We start from the raw sequence: 27,997 nt of genomic DNA on the forward strand, positions 1-27,997 counted from the left end.
CAATAGGCTGGCCCTGGACTTATTTCATAATTTACTAGTATAATATACATATTACTATTTAACTATTTATAGTTCTATTACTATCTATTATTTATGGTGCAACTGTAACGAAAACCAATTTCCCCCAGGATCAATAAAGTATGACTATGACTATGACTAGTAGAAAAGGAGAAAAAAAATCTAGAAGCAATGTTAAGCAGGAGCTTAATTTGGTAAAGGATCTAGTGTCTTCCTTGTGTATTTGAAGAACAAACTAATCTCAGGCTTCCAGCCAGCTACAGGTATCGATCTTAATCAACGTTTCGATGACAGACCTTGTCATCTTCATCGGAGATGATGCCTGGGCATGTCTTGTCTGGTAGTATTTATGCCCCTGGGATCTGTCCCTCCTGACTGGTTAGTACTGATCCAATCAGATTTCCTCTGTCCATCTTGTTTACAATCAAATTCCAGTCCTTACTTAGAGCGAGACCTTTGCCCTTGTTAAAATTCTTTTCCTCTAGATTTATTTCAATGGCTTCCTTCACCAGGCAGTCTGAAAAGCAGTTGATGCAGCACAGTAGTTTTGTGATGTTGAAATCAATCCTTTGGCCATCGCGAATACAACGTTCTGCTACTGCTGATTTCTCTTGGAAACTCAAACGTATTCCTTGATGCAGATTTCCATTGTGCGACCCATCTGGGAAGATGGACGGTAGCGACAGGTTTCTCCTTGCTGTTAAAGGGGCCAACAGAAAAACCAGAAATCAATTTTCATATTACTATTTTCACATTTTCAGCATCTACACTAAAAGGAATATTTTAAAGCCTTTGAATATAATGTAATCAGGAACTGACTCTATAGTTTAATTTTCAGTAATTTCAAAACTGTTTATCTTAAATAGCAATTGTCAGCACTTTAAGAATTGCTTATAATTTTGTGATTAAACCTGTTGTTGGTTGTATTAATTAAAATGCATCAAGTTCTCATTCTCCAAGTTTCGTTTATTGTCCTCTCACTGTACATGTCCTGTATACAACAAAACTAAAGAACATTCCTCCTGACCATAGTGCACCCGCAATACACCCACACAGAACATAAAACAAAATATTACCACAAATCAGATAATAAAATATAATTCAAAATGCATGTGAAGTGTGCAGCACATGTAATAAACAGTACAATAAACAGTTCATTGTCCTAGTGATGAGACCTCGGTGGTGGTAGGGTATTCACGGTCTGGGGGAAGAAGCTGCTATGCAATCTGGCAGTCCTAGTCCTGATGTTCCTGTACCTCCTTTCTGACAGTAGTGCGTCAAAGAGATTGTGGAATTGATGGTAGGGATCCTCAATAATGCTTCTTATTCAATGCTCCCAGTAAATGTCACAAAAATTTTTAGGATCCTCTGCAGGGTCTTATGGTCCAATGCCTTGCCATTTCCTTATCATACAATATGCAGCTGGGCAGGACAATCTTGATGGTGTTTCTGTAGAAAGTTGTTAGAATGGGAGTGGGGAGCCTTAGGTGCCTCAATCTGCACAGAAAGTGTAGGTTCTGGTGTGTCTTCTTAACCAATGAGGAGGTGTTGTGGATCCAGGTTAGATCGTCCATTATATTCACACCAAGGAACTTTGTGGTCTTCACTTTCTGCACGGCAGAGCCATTGATGTGCAATGGAAGGTGGTCAACCTGTGCCTTCGTAAAATCCACAATTATCTCTTTAGTTTTTTTCCACGTAGAGATCCAGGTTATTGCTCTCACCCACTTGATGTATCATCAGCAAACTTGATGATGCAGTTTGAGGTGGATCTGGCAGTGCAGTTATGAGTTAGCAGTGTGAACAGCAGCAGGCTGAGCACACAACTCTGGAGGGCCACCGGTGCTCAGCATGATGGTGCTTGAGATATTGCTGGCAACTTGGACTGACTGGGGTCTTTCCATCGAGAAGTCCAAGATCTAGTTATAGAGATGGGTGTGGAGTCCCAATGAGGACAGTGTACCCACCAGCCTCTGAGGGATGGTCATGGTAAACGTAGAGTCGAAGGCAATGAACATCATTTCCTAGATGTGACCAGACGAAGTGGAAGTCCAAGTCCAAGTGGAAGTCCATCATCAGTGGACTGGTTTGAGGGGTAGGCAAACTGGAAAAGGTCCAATGTAGCTGGCAGATCCATTACCAGCCACAGGGGGAAGAAGCTGCTATCCAGGGTGGCGGTCCTAGTCGTGATTGCTGAGGTCAGTGCCACTGGGCGATAATCATTTAAGCCAGTTATCATCAATCTCTTGGGCACTGGAATGATGGTGGTTGCCTTGAACCCTGCAGGGACAGTGAACTGTTGCAAAAGAGATGTTAAAGATGTCCGTTAAGTCCTCTGTTAGCTGGATAGTACAATCCCTCAGCACCTTACCAGGCATGTTGTCTGATCCAAGTTGCTGGTGAATGCAGCAGGCCAGGCAGCATCTGTAGGAAGAGGTGCAGTCGACGTTTCAGGCCGAGACCCTTCGTCAGGACTAACTGAAGGAAGAGTGAGTAAGGGATTTGAAAGTTGGAGGGGGAGGGGGAGATTCAAAATGATAGGAGAAGACAGGAGGGGGAGGGATAGAGCCAAGAGCTGGACAGGTGATAGGCAAAAGGGGATACGAGAGGATCATGGGACAGGAGGTCCGGGAAGAAAGACAAGGGGGGGGGGGACCCAGAGGATGGGCAAGAGGTATATTCAGAGGGACAGAGGGAGAAAAAGGAGAGTGAGAGAAAGAATGTGTGCATAAAAATAAGTAACAGATGGGGTACGAGGGGGAGGTGGGGCCTTAGCGGAAGTTAGAGAAGTCGATGTTCATGCCATCAGGTTGGAGGCTACCCAGACGGAATATAAGGTGTTGTTCCTCCAACCTGAGTGTGGCTTCATCTTTACAGTAGAGGAGGCCGTGGATAGACATGTCAGAATGGGAATGGGATGTGGAATTAAAATGTGTGGCCACTGGGAGATCCTGCTTTCTCTGGCGGACAGAGCGTAGATGTTCAGCAAAGCGGTCTCCCAGTCTGCGTCGGGTCTCGCCAATATATAAAAGGCCACATCGGGAGCACCGGACGCAGTATACCACCCCAGTCGACTCACAGGTGAAGTGTTGCCTCACCTGGAAGGACTGTTTGGGGCCCTGAATGGTGGTAAGGGAGGAAGTGTAAGGGCATGTGTAGCACTTGTTCCGCTTACACGGATAAGTGCCAGGAGGGAGATCAGTGGGGAGGGATGGGAGGGACGAGTGGACAAGGGAGTTGGATCAGTGGGGAGGGATGGGAGGGACGAATGGACAAGGCATGAACATCGACTTCTCTAACTTCTGCTAAGGCCCCACCTCCCCCTCGTACCCCATCTGTTACTTATTTTTATGCACACATTCTTTCTCTCACTCTCCTTTTTCTCCCTCTGTCCCCCTGAATATACCTCTTGCCCATCCCCTGCGTCCCCTGCGCCTCCTTGTCTTTCTTCCCGGACCTCCTGTCCCATGATCCTCTCGTATCCCTTTTGCCAATCACCTGTCCAGCTCTTGGTTCCATCCCTCCCCCTCCTGTCTTTTCCTATCATTTTGGATCTCCCCCTCCCCCTCCCACTTTCAAATCTCTTACTCACTCTTCCTTCAGTTAGTCCTGACGAAGGGTCTCGGCCTGAAACGTCGACTGCACCTCTTCCTAGAGATGCTGCCTGGCCTGCTGCGTTCACCAGCAACTTTGATGTGTGTTGCTTGAATTTCTAGCATCTGCAGAATTCCTGTTGTTTATGTTGTCTGATCCTGTTGTTTTGTGTGGGTTTACAACTCAGTGCAACCACCAAGTGCCTGTTACTCAAGGGGAGAGCGGACTTTCCTCTGTTGCATTCATTGTGTCAATTTGTACATGGAAGGCATGCAGCATATCAGAAAGGGAGGTGCTGCTGTCATTGACAAACAGGATGGACTTGTAATCTGTTATGGTTTGTATACATTGTTGCATGTCCTTGGTGTCACAAAGTTGTCTGTGAAGTTTTCTGTGAGTACTCCCACTTTGCCTTCCTGATAGCATGTGAGACTGTGACTTTTGCTGACCTTAGAGTCATCTTATCTCCCAATTTGAAAGCAGTTTTCTGTCCTTAAGCAGTGCACGAATCTGCAGTCAGCCATAGCAGTGTAGAGTTTAATCACGGAAATGGTCTCAGTGGGTTTGCTATGTAGCCAGTCACTGATTCCACATTTTCATCAATGTTGGCATGATGATCATAGGCAGCTGCCTCCCTGACTATACTCCAGTCCCCGTGCTTTTGAAACAGAGGTAGCACCTCTTGGCCAGGTTCTGATCTCCCTCTAACCTGGCTTGACTCATTTAACCAGTGGTCTGTATGCAGGGACTAGCAAAATGGATATGTGGTCTTGAGTATCTGAGGTGGGGTCATGGGCCAGCCTTGTAGACTCCTAATATGTTCGCTCCTCTGATTGCAAAGTTGACATTCTGGTAGAACTTTGGCAGGGGTGTTTTTAAGTTGGCATTGCTTGAAATCACCAGCAACAGTAAAAAAACCATCAAGGTGAGTGTCTTGGAGGTCACAGATGGCTCCACAGAGCTCCTACAGCTCTTCCCCAGCAGTAACACGGAAGGGAGGAGGTGGGGGGCATGTAAACAGCAACAATCACAATGGTGGTAAATGCCCTCAGTAAGTAGAATCACCCCCACCTTTAAAATCTCTATCTGCCATGTGCAGTGGGCCATTACTACCGTGGCATTCACACACCAGTTCTTATTCTCATAGACACACAGACCTCCACTGGTCTTACCAGAACTTGTAGCATTTCTGTCTGCCCAAAAGGAGATTAGACCTTCTAGCTGAATGGCCAAGTCTGGTGTGGTGTCCTGGAGCCATGTTTATGTCAACACAAGTGTGCAGCGGTCCCTCATCTCCTGCTGGTTCAGACATAGACACTGGTAATCCAGTTTATTTTCTGGTGTGTGGAGATTAGTGAGTAGAATTGTTGGAAATCTGCAGAGATCCACTTTAAGATTCGCGCAGATACTGGTGTGCTTATCCCACTTCTGACCTTCTTACCTCACGCACCACCCTCTGTGTCTGCTTTCCTGAGTAACGGTGGTAGGCTGTGGCACAGTGTGAGGTCCCGCTACACACATTATTTATTTATTTGTTTGTCGTTTATTTAGCGATACAGTGCGCAGTAGGCCCTTATGGCCCTTCAAGTCACGCTACGCCGTCAACCCCTGGCAAACCCGATTTACCCTAACCTAACCACGGGACAATTTACAATGACCCTACCTGGTGCGTCTTTGGACCAGAGGAGGAAAGCCAGAGCACCTGAAGAAAGCCCATGCATTCCACTGGAAGGACGTACAGAGACTCCTTACAGATGGCGCCAGAATTGAACCCCAAACTCCCGAATGCCCTGAATTGTAATAGTGTCACATTAACTGCTACGCTAACATAGGCCGTAACTGTGTAGGACCTTCATTTTTGACTTCATTAGCAAGGTAGACTTGTGGATTTTAGCATTCTTTGTAATCATCAGTGTTTTTCAATCATAGTAAAAATTACCAGGATGAGAAATTTCAATGTTGATTGAGCTGGAGAGGCTGCTACAACTGTACTGCAATCGTCCTCATAAGCTAAGGAATTATTTTCTGTTCAATTTTCCTTTAAAGTTCTTTAAATGCATTACATGCTGCGTATTGCCCTCAATATTGCTGGAATGTTTGCATTCTTTTACAATTATAAAAGTTGCAAATGAAGTTGAGCAAAACATAGCGTGGGGAAAAAAGGCACTTTAAAAGGTGGGTAATTTGGCCCTGAATTGCCAGTTATGGCAAAAGCATAAATTCTACTGCAATGTTGTTTCTGACACATGATTTGTTAGTTTATTCATGCTGTTGGCTCTAAATATAATCTGCGTACAACTTTATGTCTAGCCCAGGTTTTCTGAACAAAAAAAAAAATGCATGATTATTGGTGTGAGAAATGTTCAACAACTTACTGTGGGGAAGAGACACTCCATGAAATGTGAATCACCTCAGGATGCTCTGCCAGCAGCTTTGTAAAAACAACATCTGGTTGTTAACCTCTCTTGATTTTCTTGAATTTGCTGCGGTAGCTCATTAATAACCCATTAAACACGCCACAATTTTAAAACGATCTCCGCTGTACCTATTTAATATAATTCCTGCTTAACCCATCATTCGTGCTAAGAAAGTAACCAAATACAGATGGTGTATCTCATTCCTTTAGCTTATAATAGTTCACAAATGTTAAAATGTCACTATTTCTTTACATACATTCTCTTTTTGTTTTTCTCTATTTCATTTTTTTACTCATTTGCTTTCCTGCACCTGCTTCAGCATGGATTCACCCTTTCTAATTCATCCTCATCCTAGGTTTATCTGCAGTTTATTGCTAACTGCATTTCATTGGCTTTGTATCTGTACTTGGCACAATGACAGTAAAGTTGAATCTAATCTACATCTAATCTAATTAAAGTATTGCTTACCGAGGTCCCGGATGTCGGAACAGTACAGTACATTGGTACTTGCTCTCCCTTGCAGAGAGTGAACTCTCATAAATCTGAAACATCCAATTTTAACTCATGTTGACTGGACATTTTGTGAGATGATCCATTTTGTACCCTCTAAATCAGGGGTTCCCCACCTGGGGTCCATGAACCCCTTGCTTAATAGTATTGATCCATGGCATGAAAAAGGTTGGGAATCACTGATTAGTAGGAACAATGGTTCTCTCTGATTTCTGGGAGTGCGTTGGCATTGACTGTTCTTGTGCTTCTTTTTGAGACAACTGTGTTAAGTGTAATTTGCTTTACATTTACTGTCATTGCTGTAGCAAATCCCTCAATTAAAACTCGTGGTTTGAATTCTGCCATTGTTCAAGATATACAGTGGTTTTGCACAAATCTCTTCAAGTTATCAAAGGTGCCATGATTAAAAATTGAAAGGAGTTAAGTGTGACGGAGTTACCATAGAAATTATCATCTGATGAATGAGACGTTTTAAGGGAATGTAGAATGCATTTCTGATCACTACTCAAATAGACAAAGGGAAAAAGCAAAAGATTTTAGCCCTCCTTGTGTTTGCTTCATTTTGAGGGCTCTTGAAATTTCAAGTGCAAATTGCTTCATTGACAGAAAATGACGTGGTTGAGGTTCTTTCAAAATGGAAAAGATTCTTGTGAGACTGAAATTGAATACTGATTAGAAGAGTCATAGATTTTAGAAAGCTCATTCAGTAATTATGCATAATATGCCATGTTTCAATAGAAACTGCATTACTTAGATTTTAAGCTTTAGAATGTATGAAGACAGGATTAAGTTTTAAGATTCTTTTTAATATTGACACCAAAAATATGATAAGAATGGAAAAACCAGGGGTTTCAAATTGTGTTGAATTCTTTAAAATTATATTGAAGTAGATTCAAAGCCTGCCTCTATTTTAACTCTAAGTTGTCTTGAAACTCCCAAGTGCAGAGTCCCACAAGAAAAAAAACATTTAACTTTGTTATTTATATTAACTTTGTTCATATTAACTGCACAGAGTATTGTCTACCTTTGAAAACTTGCCACAGATTGCGTCACTAGTGAGAGGAAACCCAACAAATTATTACTAGGACCTTTACACATGAGTATTTTGCTAAGAATCCTTGGGCCTCCTTTTCCTCCAACATTTCTTGCAACTTCACCTGGAAATGTTTTGACCTGACTATTTCTGGGTGTCTATCAATGCTTTGCTCTAGTCCATCAGCCATGCTATTTCTGTGTACTTGCCAGGTGGTGTGTTGAACATAGGCTCAGGCTTTACATGCTAATTCAGAGTGAACCCCAATGGTTCTACATTTCCTTCTAATTTTGGGTTATTTTTGGGCCTTGTTTGTTGCCCAAATTGAAAATATATTTAAGAGGAAGTCCATTTAAGCAAAAGAATTCAAACTCCTACCTGACCTTCCAATTATTAATTACCTGACACTGATGTTTACATGACTTTGTGACTTTCATATACCGATCATCCTTTGTGTAAGGGAAGAAAAGCTTTCCTATCAGCCCCACATTTAATTTTATTAATAGTTTAAACCCATGATTCTAATCCTCACTCTTAGGCTTTGATTTAAATTTATCTTTCAGATTTTGTGTTGTGCCCTTTGCAAGATGAAAAACCCAGATACATCAGGACTTTTCCTCATCATGTACACCATGCACAACCTCCAAGATTAAATATTTACCTTCTCACTTGGTGCCCAGAAATGAATGTGGCACTGGAGAGATGATGCTGCATTGCCTCATTATGTTTCTACTAGTGTGACTATAGTTCAGGTTCCCTTTGGTTATTTAGTTATATAACACTGAACACTTTGACCATGTTAATTAACACAAATTCTTGTTCAAATGATCTCAACACCATTCCCTGTTTCATTTTTCACACATGTAATGCAGGTCAAAGTTTCTCTGGCTAATGTTGTAACTCCTAGATCAACTTTCCTTGCATATTTGACAAATTTGTAATCTTTTCTCAAATATTGATATGACTTAAAAGTATGACAATGATGAGACTTCCCTACTCTGCTGAGTTCTCCCAAACAGCATCTCTTGTTCCCAATTCTTGATCAACATGTTTTCTTGCTGCAATTATTACCCTTAAGTCTTTCATATGAAACGCTGTCAACTATTTTCTGGAACTTTCGTGCTCACTGTCAGAGAGCTTGAAATGGTCCACTTCATCTTTCACTTACTCAAAACTGTCAGGAAAATTGAGTACAGTGAAATCTGTGAAAACTGTTCCTAATTCATTCTGCTAATGATTTTTCCTGAGTTGATACCTAATAATTCCATCATTTTTGATAGAATGTGTTTTAATCCTTATTTTTATGTTATTACTACATCTCAAATGCTATACTTATATCAAACCTATTGAAAAGAACATAATTAAGAAACCAAATGACTGGTACTTTGTGGAATTACGCAGGCTGGCTGTTGTGGAAATTTGAAAGGTATCAGGGAAATTTTGTTCAGAATAATTTAGTTTTATTAACTTTATGATTTTTTGGATTGTACTGCAACAATTTCTTTCATTTTTAAATTCACTTTTTTTACTTTTGACATGCATATGCAATTTGATAATTACATTAACATATTCAAAGAAAGTTCAAAGTAAATTTCTTATCAAAGTACAGATATGTCACCATATACAATCCTGAGATTCATTGTCATGTGTTCATACTTAACAACTCTTTAAAACAATAACCCAACAGAATCAATGAAAGACTGCACCTACTTAGGCATTCAACGGGTGTGCAAAAGCCAACAAACTGTGCAAATACAAATGAGAGAAATGATAGTAAAAATAAATGAGCAATAAATATTGAGAACATTAGAGAGGTGTCCTTGAAAGTGAATCCATTGGTTATAGGAACATTTCAATAATGGGGCAAGTGAAGTTGAGTGAGGTTATCCCCTTTGAGCAACAAACACAAAATGCTGGTGGAACGCAGCAGGCCAGACAGCATCCATAGGAAGAAGTACAGTCAACGTTTCAGGCCGAGACTCTTCGTCAAGATCCTGATGTTTGAGGGGTAGTAATTGTTCCTGAACCTGAGGCTCTTGCACCTTCCTGATGGCAGTATTGAGAAGAGAGCATGGCTTGTGTGCTGGGGTCCCTGAGGATGGATGCTGCTTTCCTGTGACTGCATTTCATGTAAATGTCTTCAATTGTTGGGAGGGTATTCCCCATTATGGACTGGGCCGTACAATTATTTTTTGTAGGACTTTCCATTCAAGGGCATTGGTACTTCCGTACCAGGCCGTGATGCAGCCAGTCAGCATACTCAACACTACACATCTATAGAAACCTATCAAAGTTTTAGATGTCATGCCAAATCTCTGCAACTTCTAAGGAAGAAGAGGCACTGCCGTGCTTTCTGTATAATAGCACCTGCATGCTGAGCCCAGGACAGGTCCTCCGGAATAATAACACAGAAGAACTTAAAATCATTGACCCTCTCCACCTCGGATCCTCCAATGAGGACTGGCTATGGACCTCTGGTTTCCTTCTCCTGAAGTCAATAATCATCTCCTTCGTCTTAGTGACACTGAGTAAGAGGTTGCTGTTATGGCACCTCTCAACCAGATTTTCAGTCTCCCTCCTAAATGCTGATTCATCACCACCTTTGATTCAGCCTTTGACGGTGGTGTTGTCAGCAAACTTGACTATGACATTGGAGCTTAGCCACACAGTTCACATATGACAATAATATATGTAATACCAAAGTATGCATGGCATGAATGAATGAGATTGACCATTAGGAGACATTGGAAATGGCATGCAGATTATGTTATATGGAACATTTTAAATATATAGCATAAACAAAATAAAATAATGGAATTATTGTGGTTTGCCATGGCTTATGAATTACTATCTGCATGTATTCTACACTGAAATTAACACAAACTTGCTGGAAATATTCAGAGCAAATAACATTTGTGGAAGGAGGATTGGAAAGAGCTAGAGGAAGAGTCGTAGGATATAGAAAAAGGTAGGAAGGAATTATTGAACAAAAGAGAAGATCCATGTTGGGGTAAAAGACAAATTTTCAACATCTGCATTTTTTTATGTTCAACACTAGCAAATTAAAGATAAAACAAGGCAAAATATGTTCATCATTTGGAAAATGAAAAATAGAGAAAACCGCAGATTCTGGCCCAATATCAAACCAGAAACTTTTGGAGTCATTCCATTAATTCTATGCACTTTGCCAGGCTTTCAGTGTTATCTTTGGAAAACATTAAGGGTTTCATAGCTTGGATTCCTGCTGTTATGTTCTCTTTATTGCCCTATTTACTGCTGCAGCAAAAGGAAGTGCACTCTTAGCAACATTTTTGTTTTCCATCTTTGAATACTGTGTGGCTCAATGAGATCATCTCTCGTTTTTGTAAACTCTCATCTCATTCAAACTATCCTCAGGATAATACGTTATCTTCAAGATTTAAGCTAGTAAGTTTGCATTCATTTGTTAACTTAAATTGAAGTTTATTTGAGCTAAGACATGCTTAATTTGATAGGCTGAAGAATGGACCTAAGAAACAGGATTGCTAGGTGTGAAGTGCATTGTGGTTTGGCCTAAGTTCTGATGGGCCTACTAAAGAGTGGGACCCTCATTTATCCAAATTGTATAGATCCTTGCTGAAAGGAAATGTGCCTGTACAGCAGAGTTTCCTTTCTGCCTAAAAACTTCTCTGACCCCATACTTCATGACAAATTGATCAAGAAATTAAGAAGGCCAATAGAGGACAATTACACAATAATCTCTTTTACAAAAATACAAAAATTACATTGAGGAGTAATGGAATGGACAGTGTTTTACTGACTGGAGAACTGTAAGATTCTGCAGAGGTTTGTACCTGTCCCTGGGTTTTCATGGTCTGTGTAAGTAGTTTGTATTTAAATGTAAGAGCCACAAATAAGAAGTGTGTCATTTTGTGGCATCATTGACAATATTATTTAGTGAGGATAAAAATACTGGTGGACTGGTTAGAAAAGTAAAATATTAGTGAATAGAATTCAACCAATGCACTTGAGCAAGAGAAACAAAGTAAGCAAATAACTGAGAAATGGTATGATAGGCAAATAAACAGATTGATCTTGCTGTGCATTTTTGGAGATCTGTGGACAGAGTAGGTCAGGTGGAGATAAGAAAAAGTATATGATTTCGGTTGAGACAAGGGATGTAAGATTTGGGAGGTTATGTTAGAGCCATATGTAATATTCAATAGATGACAACTAGTGCGTTTTGTACCGTCTTAGTTCCAAAACTCTAGGAAGGTTGTGATGGCCCCAGAGAGGATGCAAAGGCACTTTAAGAGGATATTGCCAGAAATTGAGAATTTATGGAATTGAAGGCATTGTCTGGGCTAGGATTTATTTTTTCTTTTGACCAAAAACAAAGTAAAAAATGTAGTAAATTCCACAAATTTTTGCAATGCTGTTTTATTGTGATAAATTGATTAGCAAAGAGTGATTTTTTTTGTGCTCTATGTAAGTGTGAACAGGTTGGAGTAGTTAACAGCAAGTTGATTGGGACCGGGAGTTTGACAAGATTAATGCAAATTGTGTTAATCTGGACCACAAAATATGTAAATGTGTATCTTTTACAACATATGCTGTTGAAAGAATCACTACCAGTGCACAGACAAAATCATAATTCTTGACATAAGAGCTATATGTTGAATGAAAACACTAAAATAAGATAAATCACCAAGTCACAAAGCCTAAATGCTGCCTATAATGAGATCTCCCTGTGACTGCATGGGTTTCCTCCCACAGTCCAAAGGCATACCAATTAGTAGGTTAATTTGGTCATTGTAAATTGGCCTGTGATTGGTCTAGTGTAAAATAGGTGGGTTTCTGGGGTTGCTGCTCATTGGGCCAGAAGGGCCTCTTCCACACAGTATCTATAAATAAAATAAATATTAACACACCTTGCTAAAGATAAAGTTGAAAGTGGCCTGCCTTAGAAACTTCTTTGTAGGTGTGAATCAACCAAAACCAAAAACAGGCACAGGTGGAGTCTCACTGTTTGCAATACAGAATATCCTATGGCTTTGCAGCAATTCTATGAGTACAATTACTTGTGGTATTTGGTGTTACATTTGTGCCTAAACTTAATGGTATATTAGAAATGTAACATAATATGTTGTGACAAACTTAATGTAAACCTCTCAAGTCCATAAGTTGTCATTAGTGTCCTTTCTTTCAGATATCAATATGGCAGGTGAACCCAAGCCTTACAGACCCAAATCTGGTACCAAACGCCCTCTGTGTGCTCTGTATGGGTAAGTGCTTATCAGTTTAGTGGCATCCTTATCAATGTATAATGCTGAGAACAAAAATTACTTGCTAAGAGGGGAAAATAAATCTGAGTTGTTATTGAACAGGTTTGGAGCTTTCTGGAGTTTGTATGAGAGAGAAATATGAAAAAAAAACTGTAAGCTACTCAAATGAAATATAAACATGAGCAAGTCTACAGATGCTAGAAATCCAAAGCAACACATCCAAAATGCTGGAGGAATGAAATATATTGTTTTTTTTATAAAATGCACAAATATGCCATTCATTTGCTATTCAAAAACTGCTTTGCTTTCAGAAGAGTATGTATATTAAAATAAGTGTTTATATTTTCTAATATTGTGAAAAATTTAGGAAATTCTTCTGCCAGAACTATATTGAAGATCAAAGTCTAAGGAATGTACTTTTATAACGTGTTGCTACTTTGGATAAGTATTCCTTTACATAGCCATCCAAGACTGCTTTTCTATCTCCTTGCCTATTGATTTTGTAAATGACCAGACTGAACTGTAAATAAGCTCCCCAGATACATTCTGCTCCCTACTCCCACCCGCCCCCCCATTCCCTTTACTTCCACTCCACCCCTTGAAATTCTAGGTGTCTGTAAGGGTGGGAAATGGACCAACTAATCAATTGCAAGTGTAATTCTGAGAGCAACCCATGGAACAAAGAATAGTATGTAGAAGAAGAGCCCTTCATCCCATGATATTGTACCAAACTAACTGAACTAATTCCTTCTGTCTGCATGTGATCTATATCTCTCCATTCTCGGCCTGTTCAAGTACCTACCTAAAAGCCTTTTAAGTGCCTCTGTCAGATCTGTCTCCACCACCACAGCTGGCAATGTTTTGAAGGCACCCACTACTCTATGCTTATTAAAATAAAACTTGCATCGCACATCCCCTTTGAACTTTCCCCCCTCTCATCTTAAATGCTCTCTAGTATTAGACATTCTGACCTTGGAAAAACATAACAGCTATCTCTATCTGTGCCTCTGAATATTTTATCAGGTCTCCTCTGGCCTGCTAAACCTAAGTTGTCCAACCTCTCCTAATAGTGCCTACCCTCCAATCCAGGTGATATCCTGGGAGACCCAGCTGACCTTTGACCCTTATTTTGATAAAGAACAGGGGTGGGTTTAAAGCCTAATATCCCAACCACAACCACATTAAGACAACATCAGGGAGATCTCCAACTAGCTGGAAATTACACTGTGATATAACTTCAAAAACCACATCCAGACTCTTGGATTAAATGGCTTCTTGTGAAAGCTGAAAATTTCAGCATTTGATTTTTTTTCTTTCCCCTCTCATGTCCACAAACGCCTAGGTCGCACAGGTACTGGTTATGCTAACATTCAATGGTGGATCAGTTGTGAAGAGGACATATTTTTAAAAAAAAAAAGCAAATAAACTCTTCCCAAAATTTATAGTAGGTAATGGCTTTCTGCAGGACTAAGTGGTAATTCCAGTGCCACCACTCCTGCCTAATAGCCATCATGTACAACTCTGAGATTTGTTTTCTTGTCAGCATACACAGTAAATCCAAAAACACAATCGAGTCAATGAGAGATCACAGCCAACAGGATGGACAAACAACCCGTGTGCAAAAGACAACAAATTGTAAATACAAAAGAAAAAAACATAATAGATAAATAAGCAATAAATATTGAGAACATCAGATGAAAGTTCTTGAAAATGAGTCCGTAGGTTGTGAGAATCGTTCAGTGATGGGCCAAATGAAGTTAATTGAAGTTATCCTATTTGGTTCAAGAGCCTGATGGTTGAGGGGTAATAACTGTTCCTGAACCTGGTGATGCGAGTCTTGAGGCTTCTGTACCTTCTTCCTGCTGGCAGTGGCAAAAAGAGAGCATGACCTGGGTGGTAGAGATTGTTGATTATGGATGTTGCTTTCCTGCAACAGTGTTCCATGTAGATGTGCTAAATGGTAGGGGGGGCTTTACCCATGATGTCCTGGGCCATATCTAATTCTTTTTGAAAGATTTTCTGTTCGAGGGCATTGCCACTTCATACATGAGATGGTTTTCTGGAGATTGTACCTGGACCTCTTGTAACTTACTTAGTTGCCAGACGTGAATTCTACTGATCAAGCCCTCAGCAAATTGTGGATCTCATGGTTCATCCAGGGAAGACTGAATGATTTTGTAGGGACATACTCATCTACGAGTGTTTTTGTAAAATCTGTGACAACCATGGTGAATTCATTCACATCTCTTACAAGTCCTTTAATACAGCTCAGTCCACTGACTTGAAGCAATCCTGTAGCTGCTCCTTTGCATCCTGTGACCACCTCTTTGTTGCCCTTATCTCTGGAAGCTTGTTCATTAGCCTCTGCCTGTATGCAGTTAGGAAAAGGACAGCCAAGTGATTAGATTTCCAAAATGTCATCTAGGCATGGAAAGGTAAGCATTTCTAATCATAGTATAACAGTTAGGACCCCTGGTGCTGCAAGTTATATGCTGATGATAATTGGGCATAGATTTCTTGAAGCAAGAATAATTAAAATCCCTGACTACAATATGAAGTGCGTCAGAGCGGGCTGTATTTTGTTTGATGGCAACATTCAATAACTTGAGTGCCTGATTAACATTGGCTTTTGGTGGTATGTAAACTGTGGTGAGGATCACGGAGAAGAACTCTTTAAGTATAATTTAATTGTTAGATGTTCCAGATCACGGGAACAAGTGTGTGACAAAATTACCACGTCCAAGCACCACAAAGAATTTATCCTGCAACACAGACCCCCCCCCCCCACCTTTTCTTTTGAATTCAGCTATTCAGCTCATCCTGTGTATCAAGAAGCCTCTAGCTTTTAGTGAGGTATCTGGTATGTCCAGAGTGAGCCATGTCTCTGTGAAAGACAGAACACAGCAATTCCTCATTTCCTTCCCATACAGCAATCTTGCCCTTGGGTCCCCCATCTTGTTCTCCAGCGGCTGTACATTTGCGAACATGATGCTGAGTAAAGGAACTTTCATCACTAGACATTTGCGTCTGGCTTGGAGTCCCCCCTCCTTCCTCTCTTCCGGCCATGCTGCTCCTGCATGTTTGAGAGTTGAGTCCGCTGAGACCTTCAGAAGATCATGAAATTGCTTGTTCCTTGAGACGGTTCAAAACTGTTGCTTAATGGGAAATTACAGGCTGCAGGTTCCAATGAGTAATTCAGAAGAGGTATATTTAGAAGTGTTGGAAGCTGCCGCAACAGGTAGCCATGGTTCACCAGCACCATCTTGGCAAAATTTATGCAAATAGATCATTTTTTTCTTAAAAGGGAGAGCAAAACACTGAACATTTAATATTGAATGTATTTGTGACAACAGATAAGGACTCATCCAAATTTGTGCCTGCTTCCTAGTTAGTTTTCACATTTCATGCAGAAGGTAATAAATGTTTGGAATCCTTTATGAAAATGTTTGTGGAGACTCAGTTTCTGTGCATGTAACTTTATAGGCTTTTGGATATTAAGGGTATCATGGAATATGGGGTTAAGTGGCCCTGAAGCAAAAGATCTCATTAACTGACAGAGAAGATACGTCAGGCTAAATATTCTTATTTCTATTTCTTATTTTTATAAATCTCCACATGGGAAATAGTTGGCCAGAATGTTATGTTTTGTAAGTCCAAAACATAAAAACTATTAAAAGACACACACAGACCCAAAAGATAACTTGTGTACTTTTAGTTAGTTTCATTTTCACTTCAAGTGTATGCTGTAGTGGTGTGATGATGTATGCTGTTCATGTGTGTTAACATAAAATCCATAATGATTTAAACAAACACTAAATGCTTAAACAATATATTTACAATATTGCTCAAATATTACTGAAATAATAAATACACAACACTCCTCTCTGCTTAGCTGTAAATTTCAACTCAGTATAGAATGCATCTCAACATATGTATATGGTTCATTATATTGTCAAAGTAGGCATGAACAATACAACTCTGATATTCTTCTCCAGATAGCCATGAAGTACACATGAAAAGAAACAAAACTTGCAAACCCCAGAATCCCCGACCCCCTCTACATAGCAAGATAACAGCAACAGTAACAATCCCCGACCCCCTTCTCCGCAGAAAAAAACAGCACCAATAACAATCCCTGCCTGTCTCCCCTGCAGATAAAATGTGCCAATAGTACCACATCCCTCACCCCTCCTTGCAGAGAAAGAAGAACCGGGACCAACCCCCTCAATTGCAAAAAGAACCGTGACAGTAGCATCAAATAACTCCTGCCCCTCTCCCACGCAGAAAGAACTTACAGATCACTGCCCCACCAGTTGGCCACAAGGAAGAAAATGCCAAGAAACTGAAGGAGACCGACATAAGTACAGTCCAATCACATAAATCTCAGAATATCCAACAGTCCTTCCATGATTCAGAACTCGTGCCTACCCCAAACGGTGGCCTCCGGTGGGAGCGACCGCTGACCCTGCCATCCACAGCATAGTAAGTTATAAACTAACCTATTCAGACCTAAAGATTTAATTGCTATGGAGGCTTTCTTACTCTTGTGGGATAACAACTTTCCTGTCAGGGGGTGTCACTCTGCTTGGCAGGTGAGACTTCTGTGGATTGAAAATGGATACGAGTGGTTGATGATCAGTGATGATGGTAAATTCTCTCCCAGACAAGTACTGGTTGAAATATTTTACAAACCAACTCAGACTCAAGGCCTCTTTATTAATCTGTGTGTAATTTTTATCTGCAGTGGAAGGAGAACGTGATGCAAAGGCTATAGAGCATTCACTTCCATCACTCATATCATGTGATATGACTTCACCTATCCCATAAGGAGAAGCATCACAGGAAAGCTTCACTGGATGATGTGTATCATGATATATGAGTATAGTCTCTGATGTTACCTTTGGCAAGCCACCTCACATTGCCTTGTCTATGGTACTTCATCCTAATCTGTAGTAATGAGTTCAAGGGGTGGAGCATAGTAGCCAGGATTGATAGGAACATGTTATAGTAATTGACAAATCCTAAAAAGGACCACAACAGTGACATGTCCTTTGGTCTTGGGGCATCCACCGCTGTTTGAATTTTCTCAGCACACCTGTGTAATCCTTGTGCCTCGATGGGGCGACTGCAGTAAATGATGCTTGATTGAAAGAATTCACACTTGTTATGTTGTGCTCGGAGACCGTAATCTTCCAATCCTTTTAAAACTGTCTTGAGGCTTTCAAGATGTTTCTTGTCATCCTCTCCAATACAATGATGTTATCCATGTAACACTGAGTGCTTCAACAACCTTGCCACACTTGGTCCATATCTTTCTCCCTTTGTGAGTGTTTATGGTGAGAAACACTTTAGACTCTTCTTCCATCTCCATCTGTGGGTAGGCCTCAGCTATGTCCATTTTGCTGAAGTGTTTTCCTCCAGAAAGGTTTGCAAAGATATTCTCTATCCTGGGCAGAGGGTATTGATCTACTTTCAGTACTAGGTTGTGGTGACCTTAAAATCACCATAGATGCTGACAGAGCCATCTTTCTTGGCTACTGGGACCACCAGCATTGCCCATGGGCTCCACTCAACCTTGGAACGAAATTGTTCAGTCTCCATGCGATCTAGCTAACTTTATATTTTATCATAGACTCTATAAGGAACTGACCAAAGTTGACTGGAAAGGGACGCTAGTGGGAAGGACAGCAGAGCAGCAGTGGCTGGAGTTTATGCGAGAAGTGAGGAAGGTGCAACACAGGTATATTCCAAAAAAGAAGAAATTTTCAAATGGAAAAAGGATGCAACCGTGGCTGACAAGAGAAGTCAAAGCCAAAGTTAAAACAAAGAAGAGGGCATACAATGAAGCAAAAATTAGTGGGAAGACAGAGGATTGGGAAGTTTTTAAAAGCTTACAAAAGGAAACTAAGAAGGTCATTAAGAGGGAAAAGATTAACTATGAAAGGAAGCTAGCAAATAATATCAAAGAGGATACTAAAAGCTTTTTCAAAGTATGTAAGGAGTAAAAGACAGGTGAGAGTAGACATAGGACTGATAGAAAATGATGCTGGAGAAATTGTAATGGGAGATAAGGAAATGGCAGAGGAACTGAAGGAGTATTTTGCATCAGTCTTCACTGAGGAAGACATCAGCAGTATTTTGGACTCTCAAGGGTGGCAGGGAAGAGAAGGGTACACAGTTACAATTACGATAGAGAAAGTACTCAGGAAGCTGAATAGTCTAAAGGTAGATAAATCTCCCGGACCAGATGGAATACACCCTTCTGTTCTGAAGGAAGTAGCTGTGGAGATTGCGGAGGCATTAGCGATGATCTTTCAAAACTTGATAGATTCTGGCATGGTTCCAGAGGACTGGAAGATTGCAAACGTCACTCCGCTATTTAAGAAGGGGGCAAGGAAGCAAAAAGGAAATTATAGATATCGGTGGTTGGGAAGTTGTTGGAGTCGATTGTCAAGGATGAGGTTACGGAGTACCTGGAGGCATACGACAAGATAGGCAGAACTCAGCATGGATTCCTTAAAGGAAAATCCTTCCTGACAAACCTATTACAATTTTTTGAGGAAATTACCAGTAGGCTAGACAAGGGAGATGCAGTGGATGTTGTATATTTGGATTTTCAGAAGCCTTTGACAAGGTGCCACACATGAGGCTACTTAACAAGATAAGAGCCCATGGAATTACGGGGGAGTTACATTCGTGGATAGAGCATTGGCTGATTGGCAGGAAACAGAGTGATAAAGGGATCCTTTTCTGGTTGGCTGCCAGTTACCAGTGGTGTTCCACGGGAATCCGTGTTAGGGCCGCTTCTTTTTACATTGTACATCAACGATCTGGATTATGGAATAGATGGCTTTGTGGCTAAGTTTGTTGCTGATACAAAGATAGGTGGTGGGGCCAGTAGTGCTGAGGAAACTGAGAGTCTGCAGAGAGACTTGGATAGATTGGAAGAATGGGCAAAGAAGTGGCAAATGAAATACAATGTTGGAAAGTGTATGGTTATGCACTTTGGCAGAAGAAATAAACGGGCAGACTGTTATTTAAATGGGGAGAGAATTCAAAGTTCTGAGATGCAATGGGACTTGGGAGTCCTCGTACAGGATACCCTTAAGGTTAACCTCCAGCTTGAGTTGGTGGTGAAGAAGGAGAATGCAATGTTGGCATTCATTTCTACAGGAATAGAGTATAGGAGCAAGGATGTGATGTTGAGGCTCTATAAGGCACTGGTGAGACCTCACTTGGATACTGTGGGCAGTTTTGGTCTCCTTATTTAAGAAAGGATGTGCTGACATTGGAGAGGGTACAGAGAAGATTCACTAGAATGATTCCAAGAATGAGATGGTTAACATATGAGGAACATTTGTCCGCTCTTGGAGTTTAGAAGAATGAGGGGAGACCACATAGAAACATTTCGAATGTTGAAAGGCATGGACAGAGTGGATGTGGCAAAGTTGTTTTCCATGATGGGGGAGTCTAGTACAAGAAGGCATGACTTAAGGATTGAAGTGCTCCCATTCAGAACTGAAATACGAAGAAATTTTTTTTAGCCAAAGGGTGTTGAATCTATGGAATTTGTTGCCACAGGCGGCAGTGGAGGCCAAGTCATTGGGTGTATTGAAGGCAGAGATAGATAGGTATCTGAGTAGCCAGGGCATCAAAGGTTATAGTGAGAAGGTGGGGGAGTGGGACTAAATGGGAGAATGGATCAGCTCATGATAAAATGGTGGAGTAGACTCGAAATGCCAAATGGCCGATTTCTGCTCCTTTGTCTTATGGTCTTATGGATGAGCTTAATAAAATTTGGGTGTGGCACTTTGATTTAGCATTATTTTACTTTTCGATATTTTGAGTTTTCCAAAGCCATCCTTGAACACTGCTGTGACGCCATCCATAGCTTTCTTTATTCACTGTCAGTTGACTCTGTTACAGGGGGTGAGGCATGCAAATGGCTGATGGATCTCCAATCAAGTTGTAGTAGTCTCAGCCAATCACTTTTCCATATTGCTGGCCTTTTTATATTTGCCACATACCAATGTGGCTTGTTGGTTGTTGTATTTCACTGTTACAATGTCATTCCCACTGGAGTTATTGTTTTTCTAGTATACATTTAGTTGGATATCTGTAGGCTTCAGTATCTTTGAAATTCTATTCAGTCATTTTATGAATGATTGAAACAGCCGAGCCAGTGTCCAATTCCATTTTAATGAATTTGCTGTTCACTTCCGGTTGTCTATTGTTAACTTTCACACTGTAAATCCTAAGGCTACATAGTCTTGTATCATTGTCATCATCATCAGATTTTTCATCACAATTCGCAGATTAGTGCTTCTTTTGAAACTGCAACTTGACTTTTTAAAATCTTTTTCTCATGTATTTTTGGCTGACCACCTTGTGTTTTGCATTTATGTGTCACATGTTCCATTTTCTGCAAGTTTCACCTTTAAACTTGCATTAGTCTGGTGTATGTGAGCCCTGCACAACCGTAACACAACTTGTTCTGTTTAGACATTACAATTTTGTTCACACTCCTTTTCATTCCTGATTGCAACTCAATTGCACCTCTGTGTCCTGGTTCCAGTGATAGAGCAATTTCTTTTGAATGTAAGCTGTGCTTCAGTTGGGAGCAATTTTTGAATGCTTATTGTAAGATTCCTAAACATTCTCTCAGTGCACCATTAATCCCATTACCAAACTAACAATGCACAGATAACATTTTTAATACAGCCACAAATGCTGAAATGGGCTCACTTTCCTTTTGATTCCTCTTATAAAACCAAAAACATTCTGCAATCAATAATGGTTTTGCTTCTAAATGTTCAGGCATACTTTCATGGTATCAGCAAAACTCATTTTGACTGGTTTTGGTGGAGCAGTTAAACATCTAAGCAAAATGTATGCATTTAAATCTAATTAACTCAGCAAAACTAGCACTCGCTTTACATTGGCTATTTCATTTGCTTCAAAATGCTTTTCAATTTTTCTGTGTACAGCAGCCAGTTACATTTTGTGCAATCAAACACATCTATTTTTATAATGAAGCTAGCCATTTCTGCTCTTTTATTTATATTTATGAATATTATCACCACGTACTCATTGTTTATGAAGTTGTGAATTCTTCTTTTTCTGCCTTATTTTAATTCGAACATTTCATTGCACATCAATAGATGGGTAGCCGTCTTGGTTTCATTTAAAACTTCCTCACTGTCACTGTTATGCTTTGTAACTCCAAAACATAAAACTAATTGAAAGAAAAAGGAGCCAGGGATAAACATGTCTACTTCATTTTTACTTTTACTGAGGTGTGTGCTTAATGATGTGGCTGTGTAAAGGTGTGTCTTATTCACATACTATTACATATAACCCATAATGAATTATTTAAACAAACAAATAATGCTTAATCAAACAATATATTTACAATATTACTGAAGGATTACTGAAATATTAACCACATAATACTGGGGTCTTTAAATTGTCAGGTCAATTTGGGGTTTGCATTGTCTCTAGTATGACAGATACAATACTGTGGAGAATGGAGCTTGTACACTAGAGGAAGTATACTCAGGCTGACAGAGTGAAGTAGAGAGCACAGGACTGAACCTGATAAACTATGTTCTCTCTAATTTATTTTACAGCTGCACGGACTAACCATTGCTCAGAGCATGGCCTGAAAACTGCGCAGCACTTACGTTGTTTTTATTGTTGTAATGTACATACAATGAATATTTAGAATGAACACAGAACATAGAATGGTACAGCACAGTACAGGCCCTTCGGCCCACAATGTTGTGCCGACCCTCAAACCCTGACTCCCATATAACCCGCCCCCCCAACTTAAATTCCTCCATATACCTGTCTAGTAGTCTCTTAAACTTTACTAGTGTATCTACCTCCACCACTGACTCAGGCAGTGCATTCCATGCACCAACCACTCTCTGAGTAAAAAAATCTTCCTCTAATATCCCCCTTGAACTTCCCACCCCTTACCTTAAAGCCATGTCCTCTTGTATTGAGCAGTGGTGCCCTGGGGAAGAGGCGCTGGCTATCCACTTTATCTATTCCTCTTATTATCTTGTACACCTCTATCATGTCTCCTCTCATCCTTATTCTCTCCAAAGAGTAAAGCCCTAGCTCCCTTAATCTCTGAACATTATGCATACTCTCTAAACCAGGCAGCATCCTGGTAAACCTCCCCTGTACTCTTCCCAATGCTTCCACATCCTTCCTATAGTGAGGCAAGCAGAACTGGACACAGCACTCCAAGTGTGGTCTAACCAGAGTTTTATAGAGCTGCATCATTACATCGCAGCTCTTAAACTCTATCCCTCAACTTATGGAAGCTAACACCCCATAAGCTTTCTTAACTACCCTATCCACCTGTGAGGCAACTTTCAGGGATCTGTGAACATGTACTCCCAGATCCCTCTGCTCCTCAACACTACTAAGTATCCTGTCATTTACTTTGTACTCTGCCTTGGAGTTTGTCCTTCCAAAGTGTACCACCTCACACTTCTCCAGGTTAAACTCCATCTGCCACTTCTCAGCCCACTTCTGTATCCTATCAATGTCTCTCTGCAATCTTCGACAATCCTCTACACTATCTACAACACCACCAACCTTTGTGTCATCTGCAAACTTGCCAATCCACCCTTCTACCCCAACATCCAGGTCGTTAATAAAAATCACGAAAAGTAGAGGTCCCAGAACAGATCCTTGTGGGACACCACTGGTCAAAATCCTCCAATCTGAATGTACTCCCTCCACCACGACCCTCTGCCTTCTGCAGGCAGCCAATTCTGAATCCACTTGGCCAGACTTCCCTGGATCCCATGTCTTCTGACTTTCTGAATAAGCCTACCGTATGGAACCTTGTCAAATGCCTTACTAAAATCCATATAGATCACATCCACTACATTACCCTTATCTATATGCCTGGTCACCTCCTCAAAAAAACTCTATCAGGCTCGTTAGACACGATCTGCCCTTCACAAAGCCATGCTGACTGTCCCTGATTAGACCATGATTCTCTAAATGCTCATAGATCCTATCTCTAAGAATCTTTTCCAACAGCTTTCTCATCACAGACGTAAGGCCCACTGGTCTATAATTACCCGGACTATCCCTACTACCTTTTTTGAACAAGGAGACAACATTCGCCTCCCTCCAATCCTCTGATACCATTCCCGTGGACAACGAGGACATAAGGATCCTAGCCAAAGGCTCAGCAATCTCTTCCCTTGCATTGTGGAGCAGCCTGGGGAATATGCCATCAGGCCCCGGGGACTTATCTGTCCTAATGTATTTTAACAACTCCAACACCTCCTCTCCCTTAATATCCTCCCTTAATATCAACATGGTCCAGAACATCAACCTCACTCATATTGTCCTCACCATCATCAAGTTCACGCTCATTGGTGAATACCGAAGAGAAGTATTCATTGAGGACCTCGCCCACTTCCACAGCCTCCAGGCACATCTTCCCACCTTTATCTCTAATTGGTCCTACCTTCACCCCTGTCATCCTTTCGTTCTTCACATAATTGAAGAATGCCTTGGGGTTTTCCTTTACCCTACTTGTCAAGGCCTTCTCATGCCCCCTTCTAGCTCTTATCAACCCCTTCTTAAGCTCCTTTCTTGCTTCCCTATATTCCGCAATAGACCCATCTGATCCTTGCTTCCTAAACCTCATGTCTGCTGCCTTCTTCCACCTGACTAGATTTTCCACCTCACTTGTCACTCATGGTTCCTTCACCCTACCATTCTTTATTTTCCTCACCGGGACAACTTTATCCCTAACATCCGCAAGAGATCTCTAAGCATCGACCACACGTCCATAGCATATTTCCCTGCAAAAACATCATCCCAATTCATTCCCGCAAGTTCTGGCCTTATAGCCTCATAATTTTCCCTTCCCCAATTAAAAATTTTCCTGTCCTCTCTGATTCTATCCTTTTCCATGATAATTCTAAAGGCCAGGGAGTGGTGGTCACTGTCCCCCAGATGCTCACCCACTGAGAGATCTGTGACCTGACCCGGTTCATCACCTAGTTCTAGATCTAGTATGGCATTCTGCCTAGTCAGCCTGTCCACATACTGTGACAGGAATCCGTCCTGGACACACTTAACAAACTCTGCCCCATCTGAACCCTTGGAACTAATCAGGTGCCAATGAATATTAGGGAAGTTAAAGTCACCCATGATAACAACCCTGTCATTTTCGCACCTTTTCAAAATCTGCCTCCCAATCTGCTCCCGGTATCTCTGCTGCTACCGGGGGCCTATAGAATACCCCCAATAGAGTAACTGCTCCCTTCCTGTTCCTGACTTCCACCCATACTGACTCAAAAGAAGATCCTGCTACATTATCCACCCTTTCTGTAGCTGTAATAGTATCCCTGACTAGTAATGCCTCCCCTCCTCCCCTTTTTCCACCCTCTCTTTCCCTTTTAAAGCACTGAAATCTAGGAATATTGAGAATCCATTCCTGCCCTGGTGCCAGCCAAGTCTCTGTAATGGCCACTACATCATAATTCCATGTATGTATCCAAGCTGTCAGTTCATCACCTTTGTTCCTGATGCTTCTTGCATTGAGGTACACACATTTCAGCCCTCCTACCTTACTACCTTTACACCCTTTATTCTGCTTCCCTTTCCTCAAAGCCTCTCTGTATGTTAGATCTGGCTTTACTCCATGCACTTCTTTCACTGCTGTATCGCTGAAAATTGAAAAATCACAGACTTTTTATTTATTAATTGGAAGGTATGATGAAATACAGTACTTGCTGCCCATTACGCTGCTGGCATTTGGGGCAGCAATGAAAGTCCTCCATCTCTGTCTATATAGAAAGATTCTTCATTACTGTTTCTGTAACAATTGTTTTTTGACCAGTCTGGATTGTTAGCGCTGAGCTGAACCACCGAACCTGGAGGACCAGTGGACCACTCTTAATCTGGCCTTTGACCTGTTTGGCATGGGTGACCCTACAAAGAGCCAAAGCACAAGGGCCTGGCCTGACTCCAGCCAACATAGCTCTCTAGGTCATGCAAGCCTCCAAACCCTATAGCAAGGTTGAGGTCCTCTTGGAGGAATGAAATACAGTACAACAAAGAAAATCTTTAACACTTTGTGAACTTTTTATCATCTGTCTTTATTCTATCTGTACAGCAACAAAGGTTATATGCGTGGGAATATTTCAGATACTGTGCAGCCATGCACCCGCGCAGCTTAGAGAACAGCACTGATAAAACAGTGGATCTACCTGTACACAAGGGGTCACCTGGAACCAGTGTTGTATGGAATCAAGTTATTAACCTTCCAGTTCCTAACATTCTATGAAAAGTATACCCCTTGCCATTTACAGCTAGAAATATTACCTGAAACTGCCATTCATTTTCTTCTGAAGGCATTCTACCGCTTTTATCATTAATTGCATACTTGGCACAAGACTTTGCCAAGTCTATATTGAATTAAGAATCAGCATGATAGTAAACCATTTACAAACTGAGAAATTGTAAGCATAATTCAAATCTTTCTACTCTGTGGCATAACGCGTTAGAGCTCCCACATCTGTATGGTATTTGAACATTTTCATAAGAGTGCACAAGTGATTTATTCCAATTGTCCAAACATGTTTAACTGATGTATATACTTGATAAACACATGTGGCCTATAATTCTTTAACTTGCTAGTCTATTGGGAAAAATATTCCAGATATATTGTGGCTTATGTGCATCAATTGATTTAACACAGCACAAATTCTACTTTGAACATTGGCAACATTTGTTTAGTCACGTAGAAACCTAGTACGCTTGTAGTTTTTGTTCTCACATTTTGTTGCTGTGATGCTCAATTGAGAATACTGCAGGAAAGCTGTTTTCGAATCTTTATGTGCCTTGAAAAAGAATTATATTGCCAACATCAATTAACTTATTTATAAAATTCTGATGGCATCACACATTGCTTAATTATTCATGCCAGCTAATTGAATTGTCTGAAGAAACCTGACTGTGTTTGTTATTAAGGTATTTGTTGAATTGTGTCAATGGCAAAAGAAGCTTGCAGTGTATGTCTACTGCAGGCACATCAAAATATATAATAAAGCTATTAAATATTTTCTCCCATATATGAGTCATTAGTTCCCTGCCTGCTCTATTTCTTTCTACTCTGTAGTTTACACAAACATTCATCTTTCTTATTTGTACTTTTCTGTGCCAGATACAATTCTAAAGCAATTTTACTAATTTGTTTTTGTGGGGAGGGGAATCCTGTATAATAGGATAAAGGAGAACTCTCTGCAGCATTTAGAAGAAGTTGCTTCTTTGCTGCCTTTTGATGGGGTGACAGTTACTTATTGATCATTATTGTTCTGATCAGAATTATTTTATCAAAAATGTTATAGTTGTAACCATTTTTAAGACACAATTTGGTACTCTTGTCAACAACTTCAGCATTGTGAACGGATAAGACTAATCTGACCACAAAGTAAACCTTTTGTCAAATTCACATGGACCACTTTTTGATGTATAGTAAAAAGCCCTAATTGTGGCTGCAGCCAACTTGTAGGAAGGCTGTTTCCTTTCACACTGTATTGAAGGATTGTTCTGTGGGTCTCTGGAGTTGAAATGTTGCTGCCAGCTGCAACCTCAATAGCAGAAGGTTTGAAGCCCGGAATACTTTGCCATGCGCTGTAAGTATTATTTGCAGTGTTCTGGAACCAGTGGTGAGAAACACTGATATCAATTTTTGAATCCAATCCAGCAAGTCTTCTTGGATCTCATGTGCCTTAATTTTCTGGATTTTATCTAAAGCTTTATTAAGGTCCATGTAACAACATCTAGAAAGCCACCCTCATAAGTCACCTTCATTACCTCCTCAAAAAAATTAAATCAATCTTATTAGACATGACTTCACCTGCACAAAGTCATGTTAGCTATCCCTAATCTCTGTTTTTCCAGATGTGAGTAGATCCTATCCCTAATCCCTTTCCTAGGATCAGGGGTATAGTTAGTTGAAAATTACCTGCAACCAAGATGTGCAACTGTTGCTCATGTCCCCAGAACAATACCAAAATGGATAGCAGCTCTGCATGGCTTTTTCAAAATCATAAGCTGCTACTGAGCAACAACAGGAAAAATACTATTTGGAGCGGTCTGAAAATCCATTGAGG

At 40.6% G+C, this 27,997-nt stretch overlaps 1 protein-coding gene across 5 annotated transcripts in view; it reads left to right on the forward strand.

The window, feature by feature from the left end:
- Positions 1 to 27,997, forward strand: part of LOC140199564 (RNA-binding Raly-like protein) — a 1,057,088-nt gene that overhangs the window by 832,567 nt on the left and 196,524 nt on the right. For all 5 annotated transcript variants that reach the window (XM_072261891.1, XM_072261979.1, XM_072262074.1 and 2 more), the window contains one exon: positions 12,761 to 12,836. In XM_072261891.1, coding sequence (XP_072117992.1) covers positions 12,761 to 12,836 — 76 coding nt within the window. The remainder of the gene's footprint in view (positions 1 to 12,760; positions 12,837 to 27,997) is intronic.

Source organism: Mobula birostris, chromosome 1 (genome assembly GCF_030028105.1).
Source record: "Mobula birostris isolate sMobBir1 chromosome 1, sMobBir1.hap1, whole genome shotgun sequence".
Taxonomy (NCBI): Eukaryota; Metazoa; Chordata; class Chondrichthyes; order Myliobatiformes; family Myliobatidae; genus Mobula; species Mobula birostris.